Raw genomic sequence first — 13,259 nt, 5'->3', positions numbered from 1 at the left:
GCTCCATCTGTGGTCCATGAGGCGGGTCTTCAGCCAAGATGTGCACTGCAGCGTCTTCCTGTGCAGATCCTCCCAGGGTCGCTGCAGAGGGCTGTGCTGCACAAAATCCTTGTTTTAAAGTATTCTTTCTTCTGCTGTCAATTTTCAATGAGGAAGGAGAGGGAAATACAATGAGCAAGGGCTGAGCAATGGTTTGATCCGATCTGAGCAGTGGAGCTCAGAGCAGCTGCAAGAAAAAGCAAATAATTATTGAAGCCCTAAACATCCTATGTTGTAAAGACTGTGGGTAAATCCTTCCAGAAGGGCACAGTCGAAACGCAATGGCTTCAACCGTTTTTTCCCAACCGACAAAGGGAAAACCCATCCCTATAGGAAAACCCAGCTAGAAATGAGGACTGAGGTGGAGGATTGCTCAGGGACAAACTATATGACTCCAAAATTACATTGCTTTGTGAAAAGCTGAGAGCATCCCTTCAGCGTCTGAGTGCATGTGAAGGCAGGACTTGGGGAAGGAAGCACTGGAGGGAGGTGGGGATGGAAGGAGGAGGGCACCGGCGCGTTGCGATGGTGTGGGCGATGGCTGAAGCACATCTGTGTCACCCTGTCACCGTGCTCCCCTTTGTATTTTTAGAAGGTCTTGGTGGCAAACAGGAGTGGTAAATAATAGCCAGAATCTCTCAGCCCGTGTGTTTCTGATGATTTTGGCAACCTCCAGCCTCATCACTGTCTTCTCCCCATTAATTTCCAATGACTTTCCTTTCTCGAGCATCCTCCTTTGCTCACCTCCCAGGAGAAGGTGCATCCCGATCATTCCATGCAGCGAGGACTCGGGCTTCTCAACTTCAAAAAATAATAATGCAGAATTCCAGCTGCTTTTAAGCCAAGGCACTTCATTTCAGTCCCAGCCCTAATGGTATCGCTGCACGTGGGAACTGCTTGTGCATTAATATTTTTTAAAGCTCCATTTTCTAACGAGCAATTCTGGGGCCACTTCCAGTATTAAAAGCGATAGTCTTTTCTGGACTGTTCCTTCCCAGGAATTTAAAAGGAGACACAGGCAGTATTGTAACTACTCCCAGGCCAAAGGGAAAAGTCTTTTCTAAGAAAAATAGTCCAAGTAAATCACCTTTCAAGAAACAACTGAGCACATGTTGCTTATTTAGCCCAGATGCTACATGGTCTGTGCTGGTGGTCTAGCCCACCACGTATGCATGTACATGTGTCTCTGGGCGATATATATATTTCCTGATCACAGACTTTTCATACCATTCATCGAAACTGCCACAGGGGTGGGATGCTAGTTTGACCTGACACCCCAAATCCCTGCACTTCCCCACGCTGCATCCCCAGAGCCATGATGGTGCCTCTCCGGCCTCCCTTGCTGCACCCCTTCTCCCTGCACCCCCTCCCCTAGTGCACCCTCCCCCTGGTGCACCCCCTCCCCTGTGCACCCCTTCCCCTGTGCACCCCCTCCCTTAGTCCTAGCGCAGCCCCCTCCCGTGACGCACCCCCTCCCTACCACTCCCCGCCCCGCCCCGCCCGGGGCCTGGCTCTAGCTCCGCCCCCGGGGTGGCCCCGCCCCTCCCCTCGGCCCCGCCCCTCCCCTCGGCCCCGCCCCTCCCCTCGGCCCCGCCTCGCGGCGACCCCGCTGAGGAGTTTCCCTGCCCTCTAGCCCGAGCGCGGTCCCGCCCACTGCCGGCCGAGGAGGGAACGCAGCGACCAATCGCCTCTTCGGATAGGGAATCCGCGCGGAGCCGATTGGCCGCCCCGGCCTGGCTTGACGAGTCCCGGGCCGGCGAAGGGTGAGCTGCCATTGGCCGCCGCCGCTGGCCGGCCCCGCCCCTCCCCCTCCCTCCCTCCTTCCCCGCCCGGGTGGCAGCAGCAACCGCCGCCGCCGCCGCAGCCTGAGGCGGCTCCAGCGGCGCGATGGCGGCCACGGCGGGCAGATCGCTGCCGCTCCTCCTCTGCCGCCGCCCCGCCGCCCTCACCGCCGCCGGTTGCTTCCCGGCGCTGGGGCGGCGCCGCCAACAGCAGCAGCGACACCGGACGGTGAGTGAGGCGGGAGCCGTGCCCTTCAGGCGGCGGCCGGCTGAGGCGGGCGCGGTGCCGGCATCCGCGGAGCGGGCGGGGCGGCTCTCTCCGCCGTCCCGTTCCCGGGGAGGCGGCCGAGCCCCGCGGTCCGGCCCCGCCAGCTGCATTTATTCTTAGCGCCGTCCCCGGGTGAAACTTGAGCGGGGCGGACGGCGGCCGAGCCCCCGGCCGCTCTCCGGTAGCGGGCCTCTCGCCGCCAGTCCGCCCCGGGAACGAGCGACCCTCCCCGCCCCACGCCGTGCCGGTTCGTTTTCCCCCGCCACGCTCGCCGGTGGGAGCGGCCCGCCATCCCCCGCCGTACCGGGGACGGGCTGCCGGGGCGGGGGCCGGGGCGTGGCCGCCAGGTGGCGCGCGGGGCCGCCGCGAGCCGGTGGGGGGAGCGGCACCCCCACCGGGGGAGGCGGAGGGTGAAGGGGCGGGGGGGGGGGAGCAGCATCGTCCCGGGCCACTGGGACTCGGACGGGGGAGGGCGAGCGCCAAGTGCCCAGCGGATCTTCACCTTTATTTTTTAATTTTCAAAAGAATTTTTCATTTTCCTCCTTTTTTTGCTGGCCCCCCCCTCAAGGTCAGCCAGGAGAAGGGCACTGGGGGGGCCCCAACGCCGCTCCGAGGCGGTGTCAGCCAGGTCGGTGCGGCTTGGGGTGAGAGGGGGCGCAAAAAAAGCCCGTTTTTGTTTCTTTCCCCTGCAGAAGCAGCACGCTTAACGCCTCGGCCAGAAGAGAGAAGGCTGGCAGCACACGCGTTGCTTACTATGTGTCCTAGGGTGGAAAAAAACTGTAGAGGCGGCAGGTTGTGTCTTGGAGCTCGAAAGATTTGCTAAAAATAACGGAAGGGGTTTTTTTTTTCTCCTTTTTAAACTAAGGGAACAGTATGTAACTGTGGGATATTCTTCTAGTTTTTGCCACAATCTGTTTTATTGCCGCCTATAAAAAAAGCTGCCACCGGAGGTGGGCACCTGTCGCTTGCTTCTTGTTTTGCTGAAGCAGCTAATCGTGAAACTAAGTAAAGCCACCGAAATCATGTGTTAATTGGGTGATGGAGCAGGGCTCCGGGCTCCATGGGAGTAGCAGATTTAATTCTGGATCCCTAGATCCAGAATTCGCTGTTCAAAGAGCAGCGAAGTGTTTGTGAATTGTATCTTCAGGGTGCCGGTAGTTCCTTTAACGGTGTCAGTGTGTTTTCACAACGATGAGATGCCAGAGGTTCTGTCAGTATCGAGTGTCTCTTGCATCAGTCCCGTATTTGCAGTTGTGTCATTCACATGTGTGAAGTGTGACTTCTGCAGTATTGATTTCAGACTTTGTAAATACCAACCCGACAAGCGAGGCCACTGGTGCCGTGGAACAGCGTTTTTTTCAGCTTTTGTAATTATTATTGAAGTTGTTGCTTTTAGCAGTCTCTGGCCCAGAAAATTATTAATTATTTCTCTAGTTTTAAGTTGCCCTTTGCAATTAATTTAACAGAGACTCAGATTCATGCTTGATTCCGCTGCTCAGGCCAAGCGTAGCAGTAAACGTGCAAGAAGATTGAAAACAACCACTAAAAAACATTGCAGACAAATTATCAAATTATCAAATTTCCCAGACAAATTTATTTCTTCTGTTTGTCTGGGATATTTTGCTGCCGCTGCGGCCCTAGCTGAGCGGATGTGGCTCAAGTGAGGGCACGCTCAGGAGCATGCTAAAATCATACTAAGCTGTCCCCTTCAGGTGCTCGGGGAAGAAGAAGGATTTTGCTTGTGTCTCATGGCCTGATGATTAGAAAGTTCTTCTTCCTTTAGTACCAATTGGGTGGCACCGTTTGATTTTTTTTTTTTTTTTTTGGCAGCTTGGCTGGTAGCCGTTTGTGGTGTTGCAGTGATTAGTTTTTGGGGTTTTCTTCTTTTCAATAGGGAGACTGTATGCATTCACTAGGTGTTGAATGGAGAAGTGTCCCTGTGAACCCAGCGCTCGAGTGAGAGCTTGCTCAGAGCAGGTCGGTACCCAGTGTCCGAGCTGTTCCTTTTGACAGAATCTGTAACATGTTTCTCTATCTCCTCGCAGAAAAGATGAGTTATCCTTTCTGTCACGCACTGCTTGAGAAACTATGTGTACCGGTGGGAGAGAGTAGGGACCCTAGAGCTGCTGAATCCTAGAGTAAATGATCTCTAAGGAGAAGTTACAGGAACTGGAGCTCTTCGTAATATAGGAAAAAATTGAAAGGAGGTTGCTGCAAAGAGGAAGCAGAAAAACAGAAGATCTGTGTTGGGCAGGCGAAGTAGTAATGGGCTTACAGTGTGAGAAGAGGGATTTGGTTAGGTGCTGGGCATCTCTTTACCGACAGTAAGAGCAGTTAAATACTGAATTATTTCCTGGCGAAGTTGTTCTATCCTCATTATTGGAGGTGGTTAGGACAGGTTAGATGTGCATCAATCAATTATGGCTGATAAAGAATTGATCCTGCTCAGTGATAGGACTGGACCGTATAAGCTCCTCAGCTGATAGATGATACGAGAAAATAGGTTGGAAGACTGTGTAATATAGGTGTAATTAATAGAGTGATTATATTAGGTATGTCTGTGCAGTATTGTTTGTTGTACAATAAGTTCTACGCTGTTACTTCTCAGGACGGCTGGTTTCTAGCAGAGGCGGTAAATTAAATGGGCTTTTTTGAAATAGGGTGGAAATGCTAAATAGTCTTACAGATGAGTTCTTTCCAAAGGGATATAAAATATGCTGGAAGAGCCTGGACTAACTGCCCAGACTACCGTGGGAGGAGAGTACTTTAAAACAAACAAACCACCACCTCCAGATAAGTAAAGGGTAAAGAATGAGGTTGTGATAACATCAAATAGTAGAAAGGGCAAGGATAAATACTTAGTTTATGAAGGTTCAGGTGGGAATACAGTAATACTGGGAGATGTAGGGCTTGAATGAAGCGTTCACAGCTTTCTTAAGAGTTTTGAAGAGCTTGGGAAAGGTCAGCGGGCTCAGCGTATCGATGTGGGGTTATGGAGGACGTGGCAAGTCTTCACTTTCTCTCCTAACTGAGCAGTATCACAGGGTGTGAGAGATCTTGGGAGGAGGAGGAGGCAGAAAACTTTGAATGAGAAGTTCATTTATTGATCTCAGAATAGGAAGAAGCAAGGAGGAGAAAGTGTTTACTGATACTTGTGAATTTTCTTTCTGAAAGAGATGATACTGTACCTTGCAGGATGTCTGTGAAGGGCAAGGGGACAGTTAGTTGGCATAACCATGTCACAGGTGGGACTGGAGCATCCATAGCATTGGAAGAATACGGCAGAACTGAATAAATGGACTTAGAGCAGATGTGTCTGAGGTTACATCTCTTTCTACTCTCCCCGTCTTGCTTAACCGTATGTGAGAGTGGAAGAAGCCTTCTAGAGGAGGAGAGAGTCAGCAAGCGCCTTCGCAGTGGAGAAACTGCAGAAGCAGGCTGGAGGGGTTGTAATGTCAGGGGGTGGGGGTGGGTGGTTATAGCGTTGGAGATGAGCACGGCTAAATAGTTTGTAGAACAAAACACAAATAGTATTGATGTTGGTTTTAAATTGGTGCTGTAAGTGCTTCCTCATTAGGAGGGAACTATGGAGACGCATGGCTGGGAGGTCGTGTGTGAAGATGGGAGGTGAGAGGCAGCTTGTTTCATCGGGCCGAGGTAAATTCTGCTGATGGGAAGAGCAGACTTGGCAAAAGTCACTATCGGCAAGTAAGGTGAGGTGGAACAAAGTATTGTGTGTTGTTTCTTTTGCTACCCACCAGTTACGCGCAAGAAGCGGCGAAGGATGGAGGAGCCTGGCGGGTGCTGGTCAGTGGAGGGTTGGGCTGTTATGAGATGTGCCGTGGGGTAAGAATGCACGGTCCTATGCACAGATGTTTTAAGCAATGGGAGTGGAAACGGGATGGAGCCAAGTGCTTGGTGGGTGATTAGGTGGCACTTCTTAGTTCAGTGGTATTTGCCATGTTATAAACTGGTGGGAAGCATAGCAGCCATAAATCACAGTAATACCAACTAATTAAGGCCCTTGTCCTGCAGTAATTTCTAGTGCTTAATACAAAAATGTCTGCTATTTTCCTCTTAGACAGCTTGCCCTCAGAGGAATGTGGAGAGAGGATTAAGGTGGGTGTTCCTCAGAGGAAACTTCCTTTCGAAGAAAGGGAAGCCCCTTCTTTGGGTCATAGTTGTTGCGGGTGCTGTGGGAGTTGAGGGTAAGCTGCAGTGGCAAGAGCTCCACACTGCTGAAATGTGGTGGGGCTGGGGAGCAGTCCCTTCTGAAAAAGGTTCACAAAGAAGTAAGCTATAAATGTTTTTCAAATACGTGGTGGTAGACAAAGGAATTAAATAAAAAGCTCTGGCTTTGCCTGTTGAGTGCCTCGTGTTCGTGGCTTTCTTCCTAAAAAGATTAGAGTCCTTTGTTACTGCATTTCTTAGTGCATGTGGCCAGTGGCTGAGTTATGTTGGATAGGTATGTAATCAGCTGGTTCAGATCTGGAAAAAATACCTGTAGAAAATCCATGGCTTGGCTGTATGTGGTGTTCCTATGGTAGTTAATCCTAGCAATTCTGGGTAAATCGGGAATAATGGCTCCTAGTGACAACTTGTAAGCCTAAAAAGGAAAAACTGAAACTAATTGAACTGCATCCCAATTTCAAGTAGGTACTGGGTAACCTGCAGGTTTTTCCCTCTCCTCCAGCGGGGGACCAGGATTACTTGTGTCGATCAATCCTCCAAGCGGGGTAGGATTTTGATTCAGGTAGCCCTGTATTAAGGACACAGTACAGAGCGTATCCTGCAAAGACAAGAGGACGCTGCCAAGGAAAGGTGTCCTGGGATGTGGGAAGCCTTGGGAGGAAGAGGCAATGGACCTGGTGCTGTAGCTGTCCTTTACTTGGCATAGATACAGTGTGTATTTGGTGACTTCTTGAAAATTCCCCCCAGTTTCAGCAATGGCTGAAACTGTTGCAGCATCACAGAAGCTGTTGCTCAGTAGTGGTAATAATTTCCCTGGCCGGCCCCTGTAACCACCCCAAGCCCTTGCTGTCACAAGGGGCAGTTTATTGCCCTACTGTTGCCCATTTATGGAAACAAATGTATTTAACGGGTGAAGCTTGGGGCTCACAAAGCGGCAGTGACTGGCTGCAAGGATGGTGAGAGTTGGAAGAGTGTTTCCATGTGGTCTCTGTATTTTTGCTGAGGGTGGGAACTGGTGGGCTGCTTTAATTAACTGAACTTCCGTTTTCCTGACCTTGCATACTGCTGATTGTAGAATGATTAAAAAGCCGAAGAACTGGTGGCTGTCCAGTGGTTTGAAAGGGGCATAAAACAATTATTCTCACCAGATCTTTGGCTGCACTTGTAGCCTACTCTGACCTCAAATGTTTCCCATGCTGGGGCACCCATGGGAGCAGTGACGTGCATGCTGCGGACCAGGAGGAGATGCATCTGGTGTCATCTTGGAAGTCAAGATGAGAGGTGGCTAAATAAATACCAACCCAGCAGAACACTTATAATGTCAAGGAAGCCCTAGAAGAGTAGATATGACTGTAAAGATGGGTCTCTCCACCAAACCTCCCTTCTCTCCTGCTTATTCCCTCTCCTTCTTGCCATATGCACTCACTTGCTATCCCGTTGACTCCTCACTTGCCTCACCCTGGCAGAGGGTGGCAAAACCGTAACAATTTCTTGTAGCTGTCATTGCTACTTGCCCACTCCAGTGCTGCCTAAGCTGGCTGCAATGCAAGGAGAAGAAAGGTCTGCTGCCTTATACCAGATTTACTGATGGAGAGAAGGCTACGGCTCCATGCGACTTTGCAAGGTTCAGAAGGAAATAAAACTTTTTCAACATTTTTACGTCAAATGAGAGGAGGGACTCTGCCCTTAGCTAATTATAGTGCAATGGAAAACCAGTACCAAATTTAAAATTTTGTGCTTTTTAGCTTTTTTGTTAGATTCTGTTGGGATTTTTTTCCATGAACAAAAATTTAGAAGGGATGACCAGCAGGCATTTTCTGTTGTATGAAAGTGGCTGAAACATTTTCTTGATCATATTAATTCTTACAGAGAAAAATAGGTTTGAAGGGAGGCTGAATTAAAAAAAAAAGTTATTTTGTAGCTTTGATGTGCCTGTTCATTCAGTGAATAGGAAAAAAGCCTTACTTAGTAGTGTCCAGAGAACACCCTTCCAGGCTGCTCTTATGTGAAAGAGGAGTGCTTTACAGAAAGGAGTACATCCTGGGTTTTTTGACAGCTGCTTGATGATAATACTCTTACTTTTTTAACTTATAACTCAGCCTGTGGGAATAAACAAGACTTTGAATGTAGGGTCTGCGACGGGTAAGGAAGTTATAGTAAAATTGATCCAGTCATAAAACCAAAAATGTCAGGACAGATTTCTTTCCCTATGTGGAGTGTTTCTCAGCTGCCCTCAGACAGGATGGGTCTAGCTCTCCTTACCAGAGTCAAGCCTGAAATACAACAACAAAAAAATTCAAGTATTTTGCTCTTGTCAATTTTCTGAAGCTGTTTTTAGACTAATCTTAAAGATGAAACTTCCTGTGCAATTAGGTCCCACCCGGTCTTGGGGTCTTTTATGATTTCATTTCAGATTTGTGCTATGAGTCACTTGTCTGCTGTTCTATATAATAGCACACAGATGACACAAATCTGTAATTTAAATTACTCTTCCATTTGTAGGTCTATGGAAATGTAGAAGTGGTTTTAGATCTTGGGTGGCTTTATTTGTGGGGTATTTTTTTCCTTATTTATTGTAGTGTCAGCTGGTGGTTGCTCTTCCTGAGATCCCAACTGCAGCTTTCTGGTCCCATGGCTTCTCATAGCCATGTGTGGGATGAGGAACTGTCCTTGACAAATTCTGCTAGATGAAACTGTGTACTCCCTGCTCACCATGGAGGAATACTCCTAACCTCTGAAGTGCTCTCTGGGTGAGAGACCACTTGTGATATTGCTGATGTGGCTTTCATCCTATTTCGGTACTTGCTTGTTAAGGGCGAGCTAGAGTGATCTGGCTTTAAGGATTGCTTTGTCCTTGAGTATTTAATGATGAAAAGAAAATTACTTGTCCCTTTTCGATTAAAGTTTTGGCAAAGCATTTTCTTCCTGTTATTATGGTCTCAGTTGGTCATCAAAATGAGATGTCATTTTAATGAAGATGGAAATGTGCAGCGCATGAATGTGATGTAGAAATACCTTCCAATAGGGCAAGCCTACGGGGTATCGCTTATGATGTCTTAGGTAAAATATGAAGCATGTCTGCTCTTTTTTTCTGCATTCTTGGCAGTTCTTAAGGAATTAGGAAACGTAGAACAACTTGCATAAGCAAGAGAGGGGAAAAAACACAGGGAACCAGCTTATTTCAGCGATTTGCTTTTGTTGGTGCCCCCAGAAGGAAGGGACTGCCGTGCTGTGAGGAAACTGTCAAATCTCTGAAACTGCTTATTGGAGTAATTAAAACTCGAATTTCAGTTGGATAGATAACTTCAGAAGGTTCTACCAGGGGCGTGACTCTCATAAAATACCCTCTGGGTAATTGTTAGTCTGGCGTTCTGTCCTACAGCTGGGAATAAAATAATTCAATCTGAGATGATAGCCAAAGAAGTTTTATAAGGTTTCAGAAATGCTTTGTGGAACTTATTGCTATTTTGAGGGGATTTTGGAATAATGCTATGGTAACAATTTGGCTTGTTCATGTCACATAGGTCCCAAGACGTGTATGTAGCTTGCTGCTCCTTCTGCTGCCCAAAGCTTAGGTAGACTCAAAGTGGTGTGAGGCTGTAGAAGTGGGGTGGGGGAGAATGGCTATCAGATAAAAGTGGTGAGCCATGGCTTTGCAATGTACCTCTGAGCAGGATCTATTCCCCTGTACACGTGCAGGAGCTGGGGCCAGCTGAGTAATCTATCAGGTGGGTACTGCTCAGAGCTTCTCACCACAGAGGATCTGCGTATAGAGTTGGGTGAGGACACCTTTGCCAGTGGATTTAAATTCAGTTAGTTGATGTACACGGGTTGGAAGGAGGAATGCAAAATGACTGGATTTCTTGGATCTACATGCATGTGATTTCAGGTGGGTAAGTTCACCGAGCAGTTCATGAGTGAAACAACTGTAGGGTTGGTGGCCGGCAAACAGCATCCTTTCCTTCCAGACTGCAAGGGGAGTTTCCAGCTCATCCTTCAATTTTCTAGGTCAGTTGCTGGAAAAGAGTCTAAATTTGCTCCATGCCTTCTCCATTCTGTGTCACCTTATTACCTTGAAAAGCACTAAGCTAGGCAAAGCTTTCCTTATTTTATTTTGTGATGAAGAAAGTTACGTTTCCTTAAGCTGCACAGTGAGTTTATTTGGGTGAGCTCATGTCAATTATGATTGTACCTTGGAGCAGCTAAGGAAAAACATGTTCCCTAAGTGTAGTAATGGAGATGGCTTGTTTTTACATTTGAGACGTGTGTGTTTTGGAAATGGCTGGAAGAGTAAGTTTAAGAGCCATTCAGTTAGAACCCGACATATGGTCCTTGCAAATTCATGGCTTTGTCAATGATTTGTAAAAGGTATACCTTCTGATGAGCAGGAGGTACTCCCTTGACATATGGGCTTGCTCACTGTCAGCTGAAATGTGAATTGGCGGTATCTGCTGAACTGTGACTGTTTATTCCTTGTCAGCTGCTCTTCTCTTCTACACGGTTTCCTTCACTTGTGTGCCTACCTGTCACTTGACTTGCGTACTGTAGACCCCCTCATTAAGGCATGGTGATAATAGTCTTAAGCCCTCATTTTCTTTTGCCAAAAATGACTTCTAATGATGCTGCTTTCTTTTTGATTTGCAGCTGGAATCTGTAGAATGAATAGCAAATGGATGCTCATCAGCCGGAGTGCAGGCTGTGAAATTTGATCAGAATACTGGACTCTAGGGTATGTCTCAAAATTGAAGACATTAGTTATGACAGATTATTGTGAAAGGAAATAGTTACTCTCTCCACTTGAACCATTGTTCAAAAAATATATCTTCATAATTTGCCCGTGTCATTCTTCTTCAGTGTTTGGCTTAAGTGATAGTGAGTTTTCTGCCTGGTAAAGTAACTCCGAAAGTGACAATTTTAAATACTACTCTAGTAATTAAGATTTTAAGAGAAAATGGGCTGTCCAAAATAGTGCAAGAGTGACGCACTGTTGTGTGTTAGAAAGAAATAGCTGGGGTCTGGTACATAATGCTTACCACTGAGAACAAATTGATGTACCATGTCCCATTCATGTTTTCTGGTTCTAGACAAAACTCAGACACAGTCAATATGCAATGCAGTAGTAACCTTTTTAAAATAATTTAAATTAATTGGGAACCTGTCAGAAGCATCGCAGAGATTCTTGTGCGGGGAATAGATGGGAGGGAAGGCTGGCAGAGAAAGTAATCTCTCCCTGAAATAACAGTGAACTGAAAAATTGCAGACTTCCCAGGGGAATAAAATGTGGTTCCTTTTTTGGAATGAAAATGCTCTAATTTGTCATGTGACTTGGGAAATCCTCTCGGCTTCCTGCAGGGGGGAAAGGGGGAGTTGAATGTTTCATCGGATGATAGAGCATGGCATGTTTGTGATGCATAATAGCATCTGCTGCATAAAGAATTCCCAAGGGAGGCTGCTGCTTGCTGTAAGGCTATTCCTGTCATGAAGGGAGTTGTTTCTAAGGCAGTGATAACAGAAATTCCATTGTCTAAATATTTAGTAGATTTGATAATTACACTAGTACAGCACTGTATGGTTTCCTCTGAGTTTGGGGATATTGTATTTAAGAGGAGAGTAGGATTCTTCACTTGGACTTGGCTGTAAGGGGTTCAAGAGAACCAAATCTAGTCTCTATCTTAAGAAAGAAGAGTTGGATTACGAGCAATGTATATTGCTCATAATGAAACAAGCTCCAAATACTCCCCTCTGAATTAAAGAAATATGAAAGAATTTTCTTTTCCTGTTTTAAGTTCTAGATAAGCCACTCTCGTACTTGATGAATTGCCTGGAAAACTGAGTGGCGTGCTGTTTGGCTTTCATTCAGGCTACGGTCCGTGCCATGCATCATGCAGAAGGACAGAGGAAGCAGAGGGCATTTTGCTTGAGACTCTTTCCAGGCAAGGGAAGGCAGTAGGAGTAAGTGCGACATGAATGTCCAGACGCCAGTTCGGCTGCAGCATCACATGAGACCAAACGCACTGGCTTATTTGCAGCCTTCCCGCTGCAGAATACCAGGCTGGTTAATCAGAGGGAACTTTGCTGCTTTGAGGCAGCAATTTTTTCCTGAAAAGCTTTTTCATTAATAGAGCTTTTTTCGTCACTTAAAAGGGTTGTTGCTAGAACTTCTTGAGCTCTTCCAAAGCGTGTTACGGTGCCATATTATTCACAGAACTTGGTGGCCAGACAGACAGGGGGAGAGATTTTTGAAAATTTTCAAGTCCGAGTCTTATTGTGGACCTGGTTTGTCTTTTGGGGGATTTTTTGTGGATTTTGGTTTTTTTGACACCTGGAAAAGTGGTGTTGAAGGGAGAAACAGCTTCATGTGTTGAAACATCTGTTTCTAGTTGCTTGGTGGGATGATGCGAGTCTAATTTCTAAGTAACAAGAAGCTGATGGTCCAAAACAGCTTTTTGGCTTAAAGCCAGGAAGCCCCAGGTTTCTCAGATCACAAAGTTAGAGTGATGGTGTCCGAGAGTGGATAAAATTTTTCTTAAGATAAAATTAAAGATAAAGAACACGACTCAGATCTGCACATGTACTCATAAAAAAAATCACAATTTTGAATTGGCTAGTCACTCTTGTGTGTAGGAGTGACCATTTCCATACTTCCTTTTGGCATTTGATGCTCAAGAGTAATTCTAAACAAACAGCTTTGCAAAGTACTCCTCTTCATTATTTAGCTAGATTGAGTAGGGCAGGGTATGAGACGATGCAGATATGATCTTCTGAGTTGGCAGGGGTGCTGTAAGAAAGGACTTTGAGAAAAGCATTAATACCACACAGGCGCTTGTGCAATGAATTATTTTGTAAACAGCATTTTGAACAGATGTTGTTTTTTATCTTTCTCCAAAGGTGGGTTGTTTCTGTTGACTGTTCTTGTATGCCATTCAGTGTTTCTCTATGTAGCAGCTCCTTTCTTCAGAATGTCTGCTTGTAATTATAGC

At 46.8% G+C, this 13,259-nt stretch overlaps 1 protein-coding gene across 2 annotated transcripts in view; it reads left to right on the top strand.

The window, feature by feature from the left end:
- The first annotated feature begins 1,846 nt into the window (after window positions 1–1,846).
- Window positions 1,847–13,259, top strand: part of MCU (mitochondrial calcium uniporter) — a 96,440-nt gene continuing 85,027 nt past the window's right edge. The window contains exon 1 of one of the 2 annotated variants that reach the window (XM_075109318.1): window positions 1,847–2,049. In XM_075109318.1, the coding sequence (XP_074965419.1) occupies window positions 1,927–2,049 (123 nt within the window). In that variant the 5' untranslated portion in view covers window positions 1,847–1,926. The remainder of the gene's footprint in view (window positions 2,050–13,259) is intronic. The other variant, XM_075109320.1, reaches the window with a different exon arrangement.

The sequence above is a fragment of the Phalacrocorax aristotelis genome, chromosome 14 (assembly GCF_949628215.1).
Source record: "Phalacrocorax aristotelis chromosome 14, bGulAri2.1, whole genome shotgun sequence".
NCBI classification, from domain to species: domain Eukaryota; kingdom Metazoa; phylum Chordata; class Aves; order Suliformes; family Phalacrocoracidae; genus Phalacrocorax; species Phalacrocorax aristotelis.
Note: the sequence above shows the minus strand (reverse complement) of the source record. Positions and strands in the feature narration are given on the sequence as shown.